At 46.4% G+C, this 16,490-nt stretch overlaps 1 protein-coding gene across 14 annotated transcripts in view; it reads right to left on the minus strand.

The window, feature by feature from the left end:
- Nucleotides 1–16,490, minus strand: part of CNOT4 (CCR4-NOT transcription complex subunit 4) — a 122,859-nt gene that overhangs the window by 42,389 nt on the left and 63,980 nt on the right. For all 14 annotated transcript variants that reach the window (XM_073327380.1, XM_073327372.1, XM_073327376.1 and 11 more), the window contains one exon: nucleotides 3,792–3,989. In XM_073327380.1, the coding sequence (XP_073183481.1) occupies nucleotides 3,792–3,989 (198 nt within the window). The remainder of the gene's footprint in view (nucleotides 1–3,791; nucleotides 3,990–16,490) is intronic.

The following is a 16,490-nucleotide window of genomic DNA, read 5'->3' on the forward strand; positions in this document are numbered from 1 at the left end:
CCAGAACTTGACTGGAGCACAAAGCTGGCCCATGGGTGATCAGGTTGATCTAATATTTCCCCATGTTTTAAAGATACATTTATTTTGTAATTTCTGGAGTAAGAAAACAATCACATCAGTCCTAATTTTAAAAAGTGACTTGAAAACTCATCTACGGAGACACAGATAAAATTTTGTGAAATTCCTTTTTAACTGTTCACAATCAGTTTTGGACTTAGCTATCTTGAATTGTGTATTGCCTGCAAATTCTGCCAACCTATTGTTCACACCCTCTTCCAGATCATTTATGAATATGTTGCACAGCATAGGTTCCAGTACAGGTGCTTGGGGGACCACACTATTTACCTCTGTCCAAAAAAGTGACAGACTATTCCCACTCTTTGTTTCCTATCTTTTAATCAGTTACTGAACCACGAGAGGATCTTCTCTCTTATCCTCTAACTGCTTACTTGCTTAAAAGCCATTGGTGTGAGACCCTGTCAAAGGCTTTTTGCTAGTCCAAGACCACTATATCCACTGGCTCACCTTTGTCCCCATGCTTGTTGATGCCTTCAAAGAATTCTAACAGATTGATGAAGCACAATTTCCCAACACAAACTCCATGTTGATTCTTCTCCAACATATGTTCATCTGTGTGTCTGATAATTCTGTTCTTTACTAAAGTTTCAACCTACTTGCCTGGCACTGAAAGAGAACCCAGAAGACTGGAGCAGGGCTAATGTAATGCCCATCTTTAAAAGAGGGAAAAAGGAGGAGCCAGGTAACTATAGACCGATCAGCCTGACCTCAATATCTGGGAAGCTACTAGAGCAGGGGTCTCAAAAACGCGGCCCGTGGGGTTCTTTCGTGCGGCCGGCCAAGCTCCCGCCCCTCTGCCTACCCCATGCCATTCCCTGAAGCGGCCGGAACCATGCCCCTGGGGGCGGGGGTAGGAGGGGAGGGGGTCGCACGGCAGACAGCTCCATGCATTGCTCTCGCTTCCAGGCGCCACCCCCGCAGCTCCCATTGGCTGGGAACAGGGAACCGCAGCCAATGGGAGCTTTGGGGGAGGTACTTGGAGGAGCAGCAAGAGCAGCACAACGAGCCATGTCCCCCCGCCCCAGGAACATGGTTCCAGCTGCTTCCTGGAGCGGAGCAGAGCAGCCAGGCTGGAGCCCGCACCCCAACTCCCTGCCCGCCCCCTGCTGCACCCCACACCCCTCCTGCACCCCAAAGCCCCCTGCCCCGCCCTGCACCCCTCACCCCAACTCCCTACCCTGAGCCCCCGCTGCACCCTGCACACCACCTGCACTCCCTGCCCTGAGCCCCCTGCCGCACCCCAAACCCCAACCCCCTGCCCTGAGCCCCCGCCACACCCCGCACCTCTCCTGCATCCCCTAGGCAGGGAGAGGGTGGAGTTGGGGTGGGGACTTTGGGCAAGGGGTTGGAATGGGGGCAGGGAAGGGGCGGGAAGAGGCAGGGAAGGGGCAGGGCCTCATGGAAGGGATGGAGTGGGGGCAGGGCCGAGGGCAGCAGGGGAGGGCGTGTCAGTGATGCAGTCCTTGGGCCAATGTACTAGTCCTCATGTGGCCCTCGTGGGCATTTGAGTTTGAGACTTCTGTACTAGAACAATGTATGAAATAGTCAATTTGCAAATACCTAGAGGATGAAGGCGTAATCATTAGCAGCCAACATGAATTTACGAAGAATAAATCATGCCAAACCAGCTTGATTTTCTTCTTTGACAAGGTTACTGATTTGATGGATAGGGGAAATGTGGTGGACATAAATATACCTAGATTTTATCGAGGGTTTTGACACTGTCCCACGTGACATTTTCCTAAAAAAGCTGGAGAAATGCAGGCTTGGTAGAACTACCGTGAAGTGGATACATAACTGGTTAAACAGCCACATAAAGTAACTACTAATGGTATAATGTCAGATGGGAAGGAGGTCTCAAGTGGGGTTCCAGAGGCGAGCGACAAAAGATCATCAAAGGGATGGAATGCAAGCCATATGAGCAAAGGCTGAAGGAACCGGGTATGTTTAGTTTGGAAAAGAGGAGATTAAGGGACATGATAGCTGTCCTCAAATACTTAAAAGGCTGCCATAAAAAAGATGGAGAAAATTTGCTCTCTGTTGCCACAGAGGGCAGGACAAGAGGCAATGGTTTCAAATTACAGCATAGCGGATTTAAAATAAATCTCAGGAAAAGCTTCTTAACTGTAAGAAGAGTAGGACAATGAACCAACTGCCTGCAGAAGTCATAGAATCTCCTTCCCTGGAGGTTTTCAAAGAGGCTGAATAACCATTTGTCTTGGATGGTTTAGACTCAACAAATCCTGCATCTTGTAAGGGGGTTAGACTAGTTGAACCTTGGGGCCTCTTCTAACCCTATGGTTCTAAGAAGTTAGGCTTCCCAGCCTGCAATTGCAAGAATCACCTCTGGAGCAGTTTTTTTAAGAGCTTCCCCCTCCCCTGCAGCAAGGGGTTGTCTTCTAGCAGAATCTGTGTAGCTCCACTCTGCAGAGGAACATGATAAAGGGAGCTCATCAAGGGAGGCACACTTCCTGTGCATTAAAGAGCCCAGCTGTGTAGTAGCTACCTGTGCAATGATGGAGTTTGCAGAGAGAATCGCAATATCAATCCACTGGCCATTACCCTCCCCCCGGCAGCGTAGAGGGAGATGAAGTAGTGAGTTGCATATCCAGTTCTGAGGCTGGATATGCAACTATGGAGTGGCTCTGCATCTAAGGAACAGCATGAGAGAAGTCGAAGGGAGTACTTTTCCTCCAACCCAAACCAGAGAGAAATTCTGCAGTGCACAGTCCAGCAGTTTCACTGCATACTAGGGACAGGATTTGGGCCTTGGTAATTCATATCTGTATTCAGAAAGCACCTGCAGTTTCAGGAAGACAGAACTACATTTGTCACTTTTAGAAGGTTCTCTGCAACTATGAAGGTTAGAAACTTTTTTAAAATTAAAGCAAAACTGTTACAGAAAGTGGTGGGTACACTTCACTAACCAGAAAATTTTGTACTCATCTTTGATGAGGAGTGGAGTGATAAGAGATAACGGCCCTGCAATTTAGGCAACTCAGTTCTTTTGTCGCCCACCTGACCCAGATGCTTAGATCTCCCTTCCTACGTTCTGGATTTTTTTCCTCCCAGATAAGGCTGCCATAAGAAAATGCAACTGAATGGAGGCAATACTGGGACATAATACAGCAGAATTTCTACAAGTCTGATCTATCAGTGGAACAGCAGGGGGATTCCCTGGCCCTATCAGCTAATACCTTTGCATTGAAATAGTTAAGTATCTACTCCTCACCTCCAGTTGCACGCCAGGTACAGCAGGTAGGTGGGCCAAATGAGACTAAGAGGGGCACCGACGCCACTCTAGAAGTAGGGGAAAGACACTTGCAATGGACAGTGGCGCTGTAGCTGTGGGTCTAACACAGGTAAAGCTCATATATCCGAATCCTTCAGCTCATTTTATGTTGAAGAAACCAAACATTGTGTTTCTCCAAAAAAAGGTTAGTACACCTAGTATTAACAGAAACAAAAACAATGAACAGCTGGTGAGGTTTGAAGGAGGGAGGAATTTCATCCACGCCCTTAAAGTGAAGGGACCCTAAGCATCAGAGCAGCCATTTCTAGAGAGTTGTTTTATCTGGCATCAGTAAAAACCGACATGCAGTTTGCCATCCAAGTGAAGCACAAGGATACCACACTTTAGGTGTGGTCTTTAGATATTCTGATTATGGTAGTATTTAGGCAGCAGGGAGAAGTGGCACATGTGAACTGTTTACCTCTGGATCTGCTAGGCGCTGTGACAGCCCTACCACAAAGACAAGGTTCTTCTGTACAACCCGTACACTGGCCAGGTGTTTGCGATTCTCTGATATTTTCTGCTTTCTCTCGTTTTGCTTCTGTTTCTTTTCATTTTTTATCCTTTGCAGCTCTTCCTGGGAGAGTGGTTTGTACACTGCTGGATCTTCTGGATATGGCTGAACATAAAACACACCATTAAATGCAACCCAGTTAAGAAACTAAATATTTGAGAACAATTAATCTCAGTAATTAGATATACAAATTGATGTTAATGTTATGTAGTTTTCTGGTTGGCAGCTCTGTGGACACAGTGTACACAGCCCCTTAGGAAGAGAGGGGAATCTCACATTACTTTCAAACAATACCCCTACTTGCACTCATGTAATAGTGAAACTGACAAACATTACACTGACTCTGCTGCTCCCCCCGTCGGAGAACTCTACAAGCATTGGCAACAGGACAGAATCCTCCCAAGGAATTTCAGTAAGGCAGCACAGTAAGCATGGGAAAAGGCAGGGCCCTGTCATCGCACATCCAGTTTAATTCTGTCATACATATGAAGAATATTTTAAAAGCCAGTCTATAACATAGAACAAAAGAATCCATTTGGTCATTGTCATGAAATCAAAATGTGCACCTCTGGGTTTTCAAGAGTCCTCTTAGCTTTCTGACCAGAGAATTTTGCTATTGTGTAGTTCATTCTTTGTGTTATCTTCCCTTGGTATAGAGGCAGGTTACTACAACAACTACTACACTGGATCATTTAATAGCACTGTTAACATGTTTGCCTAGCAGTTTCAGACAGACTGTCTCCACTGGGGAGAGGGGAGGAAGCACAATTTTACCTCAAAATAGCTCTCTCATTGAAGACAAGAACCGTAGGTTTTACCTCAATGAAGTTAGTTGAAGTAAACCCACGGTGGGTTCACCCCAACGAGCTACACAGGAGTTTAAAAAACAGTTACGAACCTTTCCATAATTATTGTACTTCGAGATGTGTTCCTTGTGTCCATTTCACATCAGGTGTGTGTGCGCGCCGGGTGAACCATTGCCAGAGAGGTTTCCCCAGGTGGTATCCATCGGGCTGGCTTTATTGCACTCTGGTGCCATGTGCTTATGAGCTAGTATATGGGGCACTGCCGGCCACGCACCCTTTGAGTCTCTTTTTGCTGGCCAACTCTGACAGAGGGGTAGGAAGGTGGGTCATGGAATGGACATGACCAACATCTCAAAGAACAGTTACAGAAAAGTCAGTAACCATTTTTCTTCATCAAGTGCTTGCTCTTGTCCATTCCACATTAGGTGACTCACAAGCAATACCCCACGAGGTGGGCTTGGAGCTCATGGACATGCAGACTGCAACACTACTCTCCTGAACCTGGCAGTGTCTCAAGCCTATTGGGTAATGGTGTAGTGGGATGCAATAGTAGGCACCAATGACCAAGTTGTGGATTGGAACCTCTGCGATGAACACTGCTGAAGAGACCTGAACTCTTGTGGAGTGAGCAGTCATGATGGTGAACATTCTCATGCTCACAGCATGCCCGAATACTGGAGGTCATCCAGGATGAGATCCTCTGGGCTGACACTGAAAGGCCTTTCATCCTTTCTGCTACTGCTACAAAGAGTTGTGTGGATCTGCAAAAGGGTTTAGTCCTCTCAATAAAGAAGGCAAGGGCAAGCCTAATATCCAATGAGTGAAGTCGCCACTTTGAGTTCTTGTGAGGCTTCAGGAAGAAGACTGGTAGAAAAATGGCCTGGTTGCTATGGAACTGTGAAACCACCTTTGGCAGAAAGGCGTGGTGGGGTGCAGTTAACATTGTCCCTGAACAACACCGTGTATGGTGGTTCTGATGAAAGGCCCTTGACTTCAGAGATTCTTCTGGATGATCAATACAAGCAAGGTGACCTTCCAAGAGAGAAGCAGTAGAGGGCATGACACTAGCGATTTAAAGGGAGGACCTGTGAGCCTTGAAAGAACCATGTTTAAGTCCCACCGGGGGGAGGGGGAGGTGGGGGAAGAGAAGAGAAGAGATCAGCTTGCGGATCTAAAGATAAAGTCTCTCCAGCCCTGTAACAAAATGAACCATCATTTCATGAGAGAACACTGACCTGTGTTCACTGGTCAGTGGAAGGCCAAAATTGCTGCTAAATGCACCTTGATAGACACGACCCAGACCTTGTTGTTTAAGATGGAGCAAGTAGTCTAAGATAGACTGAAGGGAAGACTGAGTTGGAATGAGGTCTTGTTGGGATGACCATATCAAGAAACACTTCCAATTGGTGAGGCAGGTAGCCCTAGTGGATGGCTTCCTACTACCCAGCAAAACCTGTCAAACTTGTTCTGAACAGGCCTGCTCCTCTGGGTTCAGCCATGTAACATCCATACAGGTCCAGGAAGAGAGGAAGTGGGGCTGCTACTGATGGATATAATAGCGTGCTGAACCAGTATTTGTGTGGCCATGCCAAGACTAAGAATAACTCTTGCCTTGTCCAGTTTGATTTCCAGGAAGACCTTGTGAACCAGAGGACCAGTGGGAATGCACAGAATAGGAATTTTCTGTCCATGGAACCAGGAAGACATCAGAGAGAGAGCCTGGACTGTGCCCGGGCAATTAAGAAAAAATAATGGCATTTTCTGTTCTGCTTGGTCACAAACAGGTCCATTTGGGGAGACCCCACCTTTAAGGCTTGAACCTGGTGACCTCTGGGTGACTTGTGGTCAGAGGAAAAGGATCCACTGAGGTGATCGGCCAGTGCGTTTTGGGCTCCCAGAAGACGTGAAGCCTTGAGGTGGATCGAGTCTTTCACACATGTCCCACGGATGTACAGCCTCCTGACACAGAATGGAGGATCAAGCTCCTCCCTGCTAGTTGAGGTAGAATATGGCTGCGGTGTTGTCAGTCAGAACTCACACCACCTTGTCTGAGACCTTGGGAAGCAACAGTTGGCAGGCTAAGCAAATTGTCCCAAGTTCCCTGATGTTTATGTGCAGGAAGAGTTCTTCCTGGGACCACAAGCCCTGTGTCTGTTGAGGCGGGCTACCCAACTTAGGTCTGACATGTCCGAGACTAGGGACACTGCCGAGTCGGGGCGAGATACAGGACTCACATTATTACCGACAGCGGGTCCTTCCACCACCAGTCGAGGGAAGAGAGGTCCAGTGTTGGAACAGCAAGCACCGAGTCCAAATGGTGTCTGTTCAGGGAGGAAATGAAGCTCGCCACGTCTGCAGGGACCTGAGGTGTAGCCTTGCATGCCAGACCACATAATTGCAGATGGCCATGTGACTTAGTAGTTTGAGGCAAATCCGGGCTGTCGTAATTGGGTGAACCATGACTTTGAATATCAGATCTGACATAATCTGGAATCAGATCTCTGGAAGGAAGACTTTGGCTTGGGTCAAGTCAAGCACTGGCCCGATAAACTCTGTTCTCTGAACTGGAATAAGTCAACTTCTTCTCATTTATCAAGAGGCCCAGCACTCGGAAAGTGGCTTGAACCACGCTAATGCTGGTCTTTACATGAGCCTCTGAATAACTCTTGATCAGCCACTTGTCGAGGTACAGGTAGACCAGAACACCTCGCCATCTGAGGAAGGCAGCTACCACCAGGCACTTCATGAAGATCCAGGGGGCTGCGGACAGGCTGAAGGGAAGAATAGTGAATTGGAAATGAGTTTGGTTCACAATAAACCTGAGAAATCTTCTGTGGTCACAAAAGATAAAAATGTGAAAGTAAGTGTCCTTCAAATCAATCGCGGTGTACCAGTCCTCTGGATCTAGGGAGGAAATGGTGGAGGCCAAGGAGACCATGCAGAATCTCAGTTTCTTGAGATATTAGTTGAGGCGACAGGCCCAGGATGAATCAAAGGCCTCTCTGGGCCTTTGGGATTTGAAAATATTAGGAGTAAATCTCCTTCCCTCTCAAGTTTTGCAGTACCTCCTCCAGAGCCCCCATCCGTAGGAGGGTCTGCACCCTCCTGGGTGAGGAGAGGCTTGTGAGAAGGATCCCTGAAGAGGGATAGGGATTGGGGGCGGGAGGTAGAGGTGGATGGAAACTGAAGGGTATCACCGACCACCACTGTTTTTAGCACTCAGAGGTCTGATGTTATGTGGGAACATGCCGGACTGAAGTGGGACAGTCAGTCCAAAAATAAAGGAGAGACAGGATCTGAGGGGGGGGACTGGTATAGTGCCTTGGGCACACCTTCAAAAAGACCTGCTTAGGCCAACCAAAGTGCCTACGCAAGCCCAGCTGGGAGGCTGAGGTGGATGGAAGTAGTTGACAGTGCTTATAACCTCTCCCCTTTCTTTTACAGGGTTCCTTCTCAGACACTGAGCTGGGAAGCGTGGTGGCTGATGGGGATTGATATGCTTCCTCAAAGTAGACAGAGCAGAGAGATCCAGGGACATGAGGCTAGCCCTTGAAACCTTCAGGCCATGCAGCCTCATGTTCATCTCCTCTGAAAATAATGAGGAGCCTTTGAAAGGCCCAGATTGACTGCTGGACCTCGTGAGGGAGTCCCAAGGGCTGCAGCCAAGAGCATAGGCTCATGGTGACAGCAGAGGCAATTGTCCTCACCATGCACCTGCTGCGTCCAGTGCCGCCTGGAGAGGCGCTCTGGCAACATTCCCTCCCTCTTCTAAGAGGGCTGAGAATTCCTGCCTTGATTCCTAGGGCACAGAGTTCTTAAATTTGGCCAAGAAGTCCCACAAATTGTAGTCTTACTCCCCAGTAAGGCTTGTTGGTTTGAGATATTTAGTTGTTGACCACCTGTTGAATAAACTTTCCTCCCAAATAGATCACGTTTCTTTGCATTCTTCTGTTTGGGAGTAGCACTCGACTGGCCCTGTCTGTCCCTTTCATTAGCCAGCGATACGAGTGGGATGAGAGTACAGATACTCGTACCCACTGGCTGGCACATATTTCTCCTCCGCCCCTTATTTTGAAGAGAAGATGGTGTCTGGCACAGGACTTTAACCTGATCCATTACTACCTCATTAATGGATAAGACCACCTTAGATGGAGCTGCTGCAACCAGAATGTCAATGGGGCTGCGGGATGATCCCTTGAGCTTTTCAATCTCTAGCCCCAAGTTAACCACTATCCGCTTTAGGTGCTGTTGATGAGCCCGAAAGTCTTCTTGTGGTAGTTAACTGCTTGGGCCCGAGACGGCCTCATCCGGGGAGGAGGAGGAGGAGAAGGAAGAGGCCTGTACTGGAAAAGGGGGCTTCTTTCTCTTTTTCAGCTTCAGTAACCTCCACAGGGGGCACATCCTGTAGATCGGTACTAGGGTCGGTACTGGAGTCAGTGTCCGGTGCTGAATGTGGAGGAGTGGGGACCACTTCTCAGAAGCAACTGAAAGGATCAGTGGGAAGGGGGACCTGGTACCGGGGGAAAACCGCAAGGATTCCAGCATGGCCATTGCACAGACCATTGTCCTCCTGGCCAGGCACCAGCACTGCACTAGAGGTACGATGGCATGTAGGATGAGTACTGATGGCTCTTAGGCTGAATGTAGACCTCCACGTTGGACTCAGACAAAGAGAGTCCTCTCTAGGTGACCATGGGAGAGCAGTACCTCTTGCTGCCTCCAGTTGGTGCCGAGGGTCCGGTGAACAGAAGAGGAGAAGAGAGACTGCTTCCCTCTAGAAGGTACCAGAGGGCCAGGTGACAGAAAGGTGCTCAGAGCACCGTGCTCTCTCCTGCTCAAGGTTGACAGAGCCGGCAGCTGATTAAACAGGGTAGGCAGGACCAGGAGTGACAGCAAATCTCTAGCCGCTGCAAAGGACTCCCGAGTTGGAGGCACTGCAATTCTGCCAGCACCACAACGACTTCCCAGTGTCGGTGAGGGATCCAGCACCAGACTCAACCATCTCAACGGTGCCGCCATGGGACCAGAGGTGGAAAAGTGGCCTGAGGCAGGTTGCACTTCACTGCCTTCCCCTTGCTTGCCATTCTTTGGCACTGACAAGTGCCCTCTGTTGGTGTGCTACTTTTAGTGTTTCTTCTTCAGCATCAGAGATGGAGAGTAGTGCTGGGAGGTACACAGTGCCGGAGAAGTGCTTTGCACCAAGGCCGAAGTGCTTGGTGCTGAATCTGAGTAGCTTGGTTCTGAAGCCAGTCTAAAGATAGGATAACCTTAAGTCTGATCACTCTGTCCTTTGTGCAAGGCTTAAAGTCTCAACAAATTTGACAGTGATCTTTCATACGAGATTCTCCCAGACTCTTCAGACAACTGGAATGTGCGTTGCTCACAGGCATCGGCTTGCCACAGGCAGCAAAAGACTTGAAGCCCAGCTCCAGGGGTAATGGGAGACCCTTAACAATAAGGGGAGAGGGTACCCTCTACAGTAACACTATTTACAATGCCTTGCATGGTGTCAGGCTTCAGAGTGGTAGCCATGTTAGTCTGTATCAGCAAAAAGAACGAGGAGTACTTGTGGCACCTAAGAGACTAACAAATTTATTTGAGCATAAGCTTTCATGGGCTAAAGCCCACTTCATCAGATGCATGCACTGGAAAATACAGTAGGAATTTTTTTTTTTTTTTTTTTTTTTTTTTACACACACACAAATGAAAAAATGGGGGTTGCCATACCAACACGAAAGAGAATAATCATTTAAGGTGGGCTATTACGGGCAGGAGAAGACAACTTTTGTGGTGATAATCAGGATGGCCAATTTCAAACAGTTGACAAGAAGGTCTGAGTAACAGTAGGGGGAAAATTAGCATGGGGAAATAGCAAATCTATCCAGCTCTACTCTTAGCCCAGCAGAAGAATCTGTCCTACCTCAGGGCCTCTCCTTCTGCCCCTCCACCCCCACGAACATGATACATTTCTGTGGTGACCTAGAATCCTACTTTCGATGTCTCCGACTCATGGAATATTTCCAACACACCTCTGAACAGCATACTAACCCACAGAAACCTTCCTACCAACACTACAAAAAGGAGGATTCTGCGTGGACCTCTCCTGAAGGTTAAAACAGAGTGGATTTCTACATAGACTGCTTCCGCCAACGTGCATGGGCTGAAATTGTGGAAAAGCAGCATCACTTACCCCATAACCTCAGCCGTGCAGAACACAATGCCATCCACAGCCTCAGGAACAACTCTGACGACATAATCAAAAAGGCTGACAAAGGAAGTGCTGCCCTCATCGTGAACAGGTTGGAATATGAATGATAGGCTGCTAGGCAGCTCTCTAACACCACTTTCTATAGGCCATTACCCTCTGATCCCACTGAGGGTTACCAAAAGAAACTACACCATCTACTCAAGAAACTCCCTGAAAAAGCACAAGAACAAATCTGCAGACACACCCCTAGAACCTCGACCAGAGGTATTCTGCTACCCAAGGTCCATAAACCTGGAAATCCTGGACGCCCCATTGTTTTATGCATTGGCACCCTGACAGCAAGATTGTCTATGTAGACTCTCTCTTAAGACCCAATGCTACCAGCACTCCTAGCTATCCTCGAGACACCACTGACTTCCTGAGGAAACTACAATCCATTGGTGATCTATATCCATAGTGGCCAGGATGGTGTTTTCTGGAAGAAGCCCTCTACACCAACATTCCACACGAAAATGAACTGCAAGCCGTCAGGAACACTATCCCCGATAATGTCACAGCAAACCTGGTGGCTGAATTTTGTCCTCACCCACAACTATTTCACATGTGGGAACAAAGTATACCTTCAAGTCGGCGGCACTGCTTAGGGTACCCGCATGGCCCCAAAGTATGCCAACATTTTTATGGCTGACTTAGAACAACGCTTCCTCAGCTCTCGTCCCCTAACGCCCCTACTCTACTTGCACTACATTGATGACATCATCATCTGGACCCATGGAAAGGAAGCCCTTGTGGAATTCCACCATGATTTCAACAATTTCCATCCCACCATCAACCTCAGCCTCAACCAGTCCACACAAGAGACCCACTTCCTGGACACTACACTGCTAATAAGCAATGGTCACATAACCACCACCCTATACAGGAAACCTACTGACTGCTTTACTTACCTACTTGCCTCCAGCTTTCATCCAGACCAAACCACACGATCCATTGTCTACAGCCAAGCTCTAAGATACAACCGCATTTGCTCCAATCCCTCAGACGGAGACAAACACCTACAAGATCTCTATCAAGCGTTCTTACAACTACAATACCCACCTGCTGAAGTGAAGAAACAGACTGATAGAGCCAGAAGAGTACCCAGAAGTCACCTACTACAGGATAGGCCCAGCAAAGAAAATAACGCCACTAGCCTTCACCTTCAGCCCCCAACTAAAACCTGTCCATCGCATCATCAAGGATCTACAACCTATCATGAAGGATGATCCCTCACTCTCACAGATCTTGGAAGACAGGCCAGTCCTCGCTTACAGACAGCCTCCCAACCTGAAGAAAATACTTACCAGCAACCACACACCACGCAACAAAAACACGAACCCAGGAACCTATCCTTGCAACAAAGCCCATAGCCAACTCTGTCCACATATCTATTCAAAGGACACCATCATAGGGCCTAATCACATCTGCCACATTATCAGAGGCTCGTTCACCTGTACATCTACCAATGTGATATATGCCATCATGTGCCAGCAATGCCTCTCTGCCATGTACATTGGCCAAACTGGACAGTCTCTATGCAAAAGAATAAATGCATACAAATCAGACATGAAGAATTATAACATTCAAAAACCAGTTGCGGAACACTTCAACCTCCCTGGACACTCAATTACAGATCTAAAAGTCGTAATTATTCAACAAAAAAAGTTCAAAAACAGACTCCAATGAGAAACTGCAGAACTGGAATTAATTTGCAAACTGGACACCATTAAATAGGGCTTGAATAAAGACTGGTAGTGGATGAGTCATTATACAAACTAAACTATTTTCCTATGCTAATTTCCCCCCTTACAGTTACTCACACCTTCTTATCAACTGTTTGAAATAGGCCATCCTGATTATCACTACAAAAGTTTTTTTTTCTCCTGCTGATAATAGCACAACTTAATTGATTACTCTTGTTAGAGTTGGTATGGCAACCTCCATTTTTTCATGTTCTCTGTCTATATCTATATCTTCCTACTGTATTTTCCAGTGCATGCATCTGATTAAGTGGGCTTTAGCCCACAAAAGCTTATGCTCAAATAAATTTGTTAGTCTCTAAGGTGCCACAAGTACTCCTCGTACTATTTACAATGTATACACTGTAACTAAACTATAGAATAAACTTACAATACAGAGAAGAAAACCACTGATAGGCACCTTGCTGAAGCAAGGGGAGACATTTCAGCAACCATCACAGGTGGTAAGAAGGAACTGAGAGGGTCTGTGGCTGGTGGCACTCCTTATATGGCACACAAGAGGGCACTAGAGCCAGCCTGATGGATGCCAGACGGATGGAAAAATCTCCAGCAACGGTACATGCAGCGTGCGTACACACACACACACACCAACCATGAAATGGACACAAACAAGCATTCGAACAAAAACTGCAGTGCCTCATCACTCCTCGGGCTTCACATTGAGACAGCCATCTTGAGGTAAAACCACCCTTTTTTGCAGTGAAGACATACAACTCAGAAAGCATGTCAAGGCTATTATATATTTATCCTCCACACCCTACTGCTCACAAGGCACTCCTACCCATTCTCAGTCCTGAAAACAAAACTCAGAATTATAAAATGTATAACTAGTCTTCATAACAGTTTGAGACATACAGTAACAAAGTTTATATAACACAATATATACACAATGCATCGTAAGACAAAATTTAAAATTGATGAGAATGAAGAAGTTACTGAAGTGATGCTAAAGATATGACGCGCACATATTACGGAATTTCCTCTGGGGCTGACAGTTTAAAATATGAAACTTAATCAATTACATGGAAAACAGGGAATTCTCTCCCCATGTTTTAACACCCAACCGAGTTGACTGACTAGGTGCATTATAGAAGAATTTAACCTTCCCCTGAATTACAATACACTGACCAGTACTAGAAGCAGGATACCAAATGAACAGTCTCTCTACACTGTCCTGGACAAACAGCTAATCTGAAGTACTTGAGCTGGTATGCAAAGGATAGAGCTTGTACTGAAAGTATAGGGAATATACTTTTTCATTACCATGCACAGGAATTTAAAAGTCGACACATTCTATTAGTGTTAATGGAAAAGATGCATTCAACTCCATGCACAGCAACACCATATTGACTTGATCTACCCTTGAACTTGGATTTTTAAGGAAATGTGGCTTAAAATCAAGGTATTGTAGCACCACAACTGAAGAACAAACCCCATGCAACAGTCAATCCTTCATGCACACTTCACTTAACTGTTGGATCATAATCAATGACCCACTCTTGAGGCTTGGTCACAGCCATGCTTATCACAAGTTATGTCTTCGTCACACACGCTCGGGTAATCATTTTAGAAGGACACAGCATTAAGTTTATATGGCATTTCACAGATAGCTGGCTCTTTGAAGTAAGGAACTTTTTTTTTTAAACTTGAACAGCTCTTTGTCTAATTGTATGCAGACTATTAAACGATGAAGAGGATAAAGAATATTACCTAGAAGTAGGTAGAGTTTCTTAAGAGGAACTTGGAGGAAAGGCTGTTTGGCACACAATGCAGCTTTCAGTTACAGGGGATAGTGAGGATTGAGGCATGAGGCTAAGAACGGAGGGAAACCAAGGTTCTATCTATAATAGGTAACCGTACCACTGAAAACTAAAACAGTTTGCCCCAATGTAAAGGAGGATATGGGTAATGTGTCCATTCTATGCATCCTTTTTTTCAGAATGGAGATCCTCAATATTAAATCACCAAGCATCCCAGGTGACCCAGAAGAGAAAGAGGAACAAATTCTAGCAATACACACAGTAAGTCAGAGGAAGAGTCCAACAGTGGAATTCATGTTGCGTGAAAGGCTCTATTCTCCACCATGATCAAAGTAATCAGCTCCATGAGCTGCTTCAAGACAAAGTTCAGTGGACTGCATGCCATTTTGAAGTCAGGAGCATGATTACAAATTGCGTGAGGGTTGTTGGATACACCTGCTTATCCAAGGTAACTGCAGAACTAAGTGAGGAAGAGGAAGTTACTCACCTTGTGCAGTAATGATGTCCCTGTGGATGCTCCATTGTATGTGTATCTGCGTCCCTCAATGAAGGTTTTGGTAGCACTGTCTGTTTGGCCCACACATGAGCACAAGGGAGGGAGAGCATTTCCTCGAGGCTAACTAGCACTATGTGGGTGAACCACCCTCTGTTCCTTCCCTACTGCAGCTCCCCTACTGAGAACACCAAAGTAGAAGGGAGGGTTGTAGAGCACCCAAGGGGGACACACCTTGAAGAACTATCATTACTGCACAAGGTGAGTAACTTCCTCTTCTTTGAGTAGCATCCCTATGGGTACTCCAAGATAGGTGACTCCCAAGCAGTATTCCCCAATGGAGGGTCAGGGCTTCGGCATCTAGTCTATTATGGATGACAACGCTGTGGAGCTGAAAATCTAGTAATTGTATAGTGTTCTGTGAAAATATGAGCAGATGCGCAAGTCACTGCCCTGCAGATTTCTGGCATAGAAACATTTTTAATGGCGTGACAGAGATGAGAAACACTCATGGAATGCGTATGGATTCCAGATGAGGGTAGCAAATTACGATCATGGTAGCACTAGTTAATACAATTCAGGACCCATTTGTAGAGTCTCTGAGCTGATACTGCTACACCTTTGACCTTTCCACAATTTAGAGGAAGAGCTTAGGAGATTTCGTAAAGGCCTTTGTCCTGTCCAAATAAAAGGCCACGGCTCTCCTAACATCATGTGTATGTAGTGTAGCCTCCCTGTTGTCATGAAGAGACTTTGGGTAGAAGGTGAATGAACTGTTTCATGTGAAAAGACGAGGTGACCATGGGGATGAACTTTGGGTGTGACTTTAAAAGAAAATTGTGAAGGGGTGTATGTGCCATTAATGCTGCTATTTTCCCTATTCTCCATGCCAAGGTGATGGCTACTAGGAATGCTGTCTTCATTGGTAGATGTGTAAAAGAACAAGGGGCCATAGGTTCAAAGTGCCATCTAGTTAGGATCTTTAAAACTAGATTTAGGTCCCTCACTGGAAAGGGGTGCCTGATTTGGGGAAAGAGGTTTCCTATATTTGACAGGTTTCAGAGCAGCAGCCGTGTTAGTCTGTATCCGCAAAAAGAAAAGGAGGACTTGTGGCACCTTAGAGACTAACAAATTTATTTGAGCATAAGCTCACGAAAGCTTATGCTCAAATAAATTTGTTAGTCTCTAAGGTGCCACAAGTCCTCCTTTTCTTTTTGCTATATCTTCAAGGAATCTCTGTTGTTGGACAGGTGAAAACAGAATATCCCTCTGCTTGTAGAAAGCCATTATGGCTGCAAGATGTACTTTGACTGAGCTGAGAGACAGCCCTGTCCTCTTGAGGCCTAGTATGTAGTTTAGCATGGTGGGGAGGGAGGAAGATACCAAGGTAACTTGCTTGGAATTATACCAAATCTGGAATCTTTTCCATTTTTGCAGGTGAATGCGGCAGGTAGACAATTTGTTTACTGTGTAATAACACTTCTTGTATCTCCTTGGAGCAGCAGGTCTGTCTGTTGGAACTATGGAGGAACAATGTCTT

The sequence above is a fragment of the Lepidochelys kempii genome, chromosome 1 (genome assembly GCF_965140285.1).
Source record: "Lepidochelys kempii isolate rLepKem1 chromosome 1, rLepKem1.hap1, whole genome shotgun sequence".
NCBI lineage: Eukaryota > Metazoa > Chordata > Testudines > Cheloniidae > Lepidochelys > Lepidochelys kempii.